This window comes from Sinocyclocheilus anshuiensis, unplaced genomic scaffold (assembly GCF_001515605.1).
Source record: "Sinocyclocheilus anshuiensis isolate Anshui unplaced genomic scaffold, SAMN03320099.WGS_v1.1 scaffold261, whole genome shotgun sequence".
NCBI classification, from domain to species: Eukaryota; Metazoa; Chordata; class Actinopteri; order Cypriniformes; family Cyprinidae; genus Sinocyclocheilus; species Sinocyclocheilus anshuiensis.
This window is the reverse complement of record NW_015536515.1, coordinates 230782-236348: the sequence shown is the minus strand read 5'-3', so window position 1 is coordinate 236348 and position 5567 is coordinate 230782. Positions and strand designations below refer to the sequence as shown.

The 5567-nt window shown below is 32.4% G+C and overlaps 1 protein-coding gene across 1 annotated transcript in view; it reads left to right on the top strand.

The window, feature by feature from the left end:
* The window catches only part of LOC107693088 (bis(5'-adenosyl)-triphosphatase enpp4-like), a 6487-nt gene extending 3952 nt beyond the window's left edge, over nucleotides 1-2535 (top strand). The window contains 2 exon segments of the mRNA XM_016492337.1: nucleotides 1443-1613; nucleotides 1775-2535. Coding sequence (XP_016347823.1) covers nucleotides 1443-1613; nucleotides 1775-2145 — 542 coding nt within the window. The 3' untranslated portion in view covers nucleotides 2146-2535.
* The last annotated feature ends 3032 nt before the right edge of the window (nucleotides 2536-5567 follow it).

The following is a 5567-nucleotide window of genomic DNA, read 5'->3' as shown; positions in this document are numbered from 1 at the left end:
GTCGTTTTATGGTTTTCGCGCAGACTACCTAAAGAAATACTCATTTCCCAATCTCGAGAAGTTCTTCTCCGAGGGCGTCCTTGTGCGTGAGCTGTCCAATGTGTTCACGACGAAAACCTTTCCCAATCATTACAGTCTCGTCACAGGTCTGTACGCGGAGAGCCACGGGATACTGGCCAGTATTATGTACGACCCGGTGTCGAAAAAGACGTTCTCCATTCAGAATGACAGTGACCCTTTCTGGTGGAACGAAGCCACTCCGATTTGGGTGTCCAGTCTGGATTCTGGATATAAGGCAGCGGCTGCTATGTGGCCAGGAACGGATGTCAATATTCAAAACCACAATACAAATTACAAAACGGGATTATGGGGGAAAATAAACGTCATCATCACTAGTGATCACGGCATGGCCCAGTGTTCTCAAGAGCGTCTTATTAAACTGGATGACTGCATCAGTCCGACCAGCTATAGGGTGGTGGATCTCACTCCTGTGGCTGCCATAATCCCACTGGAAGGTAAGTATTTATTATTTATACTTCATTTAATTCATTTTTTAAATGAAAAAAAGTTTGTCTCCCACAGTATACTGTGATTTTGTATTTTATGTATTTATTTATTTTTTCCCCCTGCTGTCCAGATTACTGTTCAGGTTCCTATATTCCTATACATTTTTCTAAAATTATATATTAAAAAAGGGATTTTATATATATATATATATATATATATATATAAAAATATTGATATACATATAATATATAACTTTGTGTGTATATATATATCTAGAATTATTTGTTAAATTATTAATATAATTGTATACTTGGTGTATATATATATATTAATATACTTAATTATACTTGCAATATAATTTAAATTAAATAAACACTAAATTAAATTAAATAAGATAAATAAACGAAATAATCTAAAAAAAATAAACTAAAACTAATGAATAATGAATAAAAAATAAATAAAAACTATATAGACATACTTTATTAAAAACAAAAACTTACATTAAAATGATTCACAAAATGACACAAAAAACAACAAAATTACTAAAACTTGAACTAAAATCAAAGTGAAAACAGAAAATATAAAAAATAAACTAATTCAGCAGATTAATATAGTAACTATAATAGTATATCAGTGACACTAAAGTAACCCTGATATCAAATTAAATATGTAACATTTTAATAAATAATATTTAATCGGTATTAAATATAATATAGATTTAATTAAACATATTATATAACATTAATATTGAATTTAAAGTTACTCTTATTTTACACAATATTTAAAAAATGTTTTGCATTAATGCATAATTATTTTTTACTTTGTTTATATCCATTCCTCAGAATCCCACAGATTTTCCTTCCAAAATCAGTCCACAGATTCCGTCTGGGCCTGATGATGTTTCATCATATTTATTTTTTTGATTTCATTCACAGGCAGTTCGACTGTATACAAAAACCTGTCCAGTTGTCACAGTAACATGAAGGTGTACCTGAAGGACGATGTTCCCGATCGGCTGCACTATAAAAACAACGTAAGGATTCAGCCAATCCTTCTGGTGGCAGATGAAGGCTGGACGATTGTCAAAAATGGCAGACTCCCGCGCCGTAAGTGTTCCTTGAAAGCAAAGAGTTATTTTACATTCTTCTTCTTGAAATGTCCTTGTTAAAAACATTTACTATTTGAAATTCCTGTTAAATAAATTTTTTTAATGGTATTTCCAAAATGCATATTGTTTTTTTTTTAATATGTTTCTTGTTTTTCACAGTGGGCGATCATGGCTATGACAGTACGTTTCCCAGCATGCACCCCTTCCTGGCCGCCCATGGGCCCGCGTTTCGCAAAGGCTACAGGATGTCGAGCTTTAACAGTGTGGATCTCTACCCACTCATGTGCCACCTCGTGGGCGTCCCTCCGAAGCCTAACAACGGCAGCTTCGCTCACGTGCGTTGTGTGCTAGTTAATGAGCAGTGCGGGGAGCTAGCGCTAGCGGTGGGCCTCGTCATCGGAGTTCTGATCATCCTGACCACCTTCACCTGTCTATTCAAGCTGATGAAGAACAGAGATGTCTCATCTCCACGTCCGTTCGCCCGCTTGGAGTTAGAGGACGACGCTGATGATGAGCCTCTGCTGGAATGAAGCATGTTATTAGACGCTGGTACTGTCTTGGATGGAGAGATTTGACTCGATACAAGCACATGTAGGATATGGTAAAGGAATAGTTCATCTAAATGATGACTGCATTTTCATTTTCAGGTGAACTGTTCCTTTAAATGCTGAAATGGTGCAGAGATGACAATCATATCGAAACTGTAAGGGAGAAATTCAGCAGTTGTGAAGCCAGCAACGCACTGAAGGCACAATAATGATGAGTCAACGTTAGTACTAAACAACATGACAAAACATGTCCTCAACATTATCAGCAGCTGTTGAGAGAGAAATACTTTACAAGCGTTTAGTTTTCAAATTTGTAGCTTTTTTTCTTAAAGGGATAGTTCACCCAAAAATGAAAATGCTGTCATTATTTAATCACGCTCAAGTTTCTTTCTTCTGTTGAGCACTAAAGAAAGCATTTTGAAGAATGTCGGTAACCAAACAGTTGCTGGGATCCACTGACTTCAGTAGTATGGGAAAAAAAATACTATGGAAGTCAATGGATACCAGCATTTGTTTGGCTACCAACATTCTTCAAAATATATTCTTTTATGTTTAACAGAAGAAAGAAACTCATACAGGTTTGAAACAACATGAAGGTGAGTAAATGATGACAGAATTTTCATATTTAGGTGAACTATCCCTTTAACCAGATTATGAGTTCACTGATATGGAAGATTATTTCTGGCACAGAATAAAAAATAAAAAAGGTAACTGCAAAGTTTTTTTTTTTTTTCAAAATTCTGGCTTTGTCTGATTTCCTCAGAATTGTGAGATATAAACTTATTATAGCAAGATAAAAACTCACAATTCTGAGGAAAAGTCAAAATAAAGGTAATTGTGACTTTATATCTTGTAATTCTGTTTTTTCTTCCTCAGAACTGCAAGATAATTCAAATTTAGAATTGTGATATATAAACTAATTTTGAGGAAAAAAGTCAGAATTGCAAGTTATAAACTCGTAATTGCGGGGAAAAAGTCAAGCTTGTTTCCATCGCCGATTTAAAAAAATAAAAAAGTAGACACAATTTTGAGTTTATATCTCACAATTCAGACTTTTCTTCAAATTCTGAGTCAATATTTTGCAATTAAGAGTTTATATATACAATTCAGACTTTTTTTCTGTCAGAATTGCAATGAAAATGTCAGAATTTTCAGAAAAAACAGAACTCAGAATTGTCACAATTTCCATTTTTGTGGCGGAAATAAGTTTCCATACCCTGGACAACAACAATATTCCAAAAAAAAACAAAGCTAGAAATATTTTGATTGTGTTAGATAATTTCCTGAAAAATCTCACATGCACAAGCATGCTGTCATCACATTTAACAAAGATTTATGAATGATTAAGTCGTGCTACTTCCAGTAATGCTTTTTAGCATTATCATATGCATGTAAATATTGCTTTATATCTATGCATACCGTATGTTAGCAGTCAGGTTACTGAGGTATGCCATGCTTCATGCTCTTTAACTGCTGTGCGTTTCCCAAAATCATCACAAGTCTAAGTAGATCCTAGAATGCATTGATGACAATGGTTTCTACTTAGGCTTGCAATGCTTTTGGGAAATGCAGAACAAAAAAGGTGCAGAACATAAGCAATAACAATTATTACAAGCTTCTTTTCAGTGAAGAACCAGGATACTGAGGTTACTTGAAAATGCCCGTATTGAGTTTGCCTGTAGTGAAACTTTATTTATCAAGTCACATGTTTTATCTGTTTTCATCACCAGGGAATACACAACCAGTTAAATATGAATATTTATTTCTTTTTTAGTGGTTGCTTGGTTTTTATTACTTTTCAGAAAAAGGTTATTTAGGTCAAATGCAACTAAAGAAATGCTAAATCTCAGATTTCTTCTTGAATCCCTACTGAGGAATATTTCTGTAGGGTTTATGAGGGCTTTTACCTGAATGTTGCTTGTATAGTTGAATGTTTCTCAGAGATAGTTGTATGTGTGAATACACAGTAAAGCTTATGTTTTTGCTTGTTGCACTGTAATCTGTAGGTTCAGATTTGGGGGAAGGGAAGATGTTGCTGCTTTTAAAATGAGGACCTTTTATTCATGCTTTAAAATGTTTGTATAACAATGATTTTATTTTTCTATTTAATTACTAGCTGTTCTTTTTTTTTTAAATGACATTGCTAATTTTATTGGGAAATAATAAGTGTTTTTGACTTTTAATGCTGTTTTTTTTTTACTGTTGACGAGAAATGAGTTCAAAAAGCTGTGTAAAACTTTTTCTTTTTTGACTTTTTAGCCATTGCTTGTCACTTTATAAGTATTTCTTGCAGTTTTGTCTGTACATTTAGCAGTGGTCAATATTATTTTGCATCAATCTTTAGTTACTGAAAGGAAGGTTACCGAAACATAGGAAATCATCCTGGCTTGTGCAGTATTTGGCTATCAAATGTTTGTGGTCGTATGTTCACAGCTTTTTGAATATTCATGAAACTATGCAAAGCAAAAACTCTATGGAACCTTTTGTCACTTAGAAATACATGACATTTGTCATCTGAAAATCAAATAAAATATCTATTTCAGATATTTAAAGTGTTTTTTTAGTGTTAAGCAGCCACTAGAGGTCTCACTTTATGTTATTCTAAACATACCAGGTGAACTAGGGGTTACTGTATATCATGACACTGTTGTGAGGACACTCAGTTGTGACTTTTATTAAGTCATCTCTCATTCTATAGAACAAGAGCGAAATATGATATGTAAAGGTTGTTTTTATCACTTTTTATGTACAGAATTGATGTTAATTTAGGAGAAATGGGCTCTTGGCTGATAGTGTACATTTATATCTGCTCACCCAGGCTGCATTAATTTGACTAAAAATACAGTAAAAACAGTAATATTGTGAAATATTATTACAATTTAAAATATCTGTTTTCTATTTTAATATATTTTAAAATGTAATTTATTTCTGTGATTAAAGCTGAATTTTCAGCATCATTACTCCAGTCTTCAGTATCACATGATCCTCCAGAAATCATGCTGATTTGCTTATTATCAATTCTTAAATATTATAATTTCTTATTATTATCAATGTTGAACACAGTTGTGGCACATGATATTTTTGATGAAACCATTATTCTATTTTTTTTTCAGGATTTTTTTAACGAGTATAAAGTAACACCAAAATAACGGCATTCATTTGAAATATAATTTACAAAAAGACTTTACTGTCAATTTTGTTCAATTTAAATTTCAGTTGGCTAAATAAAAGCATTAATTTCTTTAAAAAATAAATTTAATGGACTTGAATGGTCATGTGTATAGTCTTATTAAATTATTTGAAATAATTAAAAAATGTATTTACTGTCACTTCTGATAAATTTAATGCATCCTTGCTGAAAAGTATTAATTTCTTTAAATATATACATATATATATATATATAT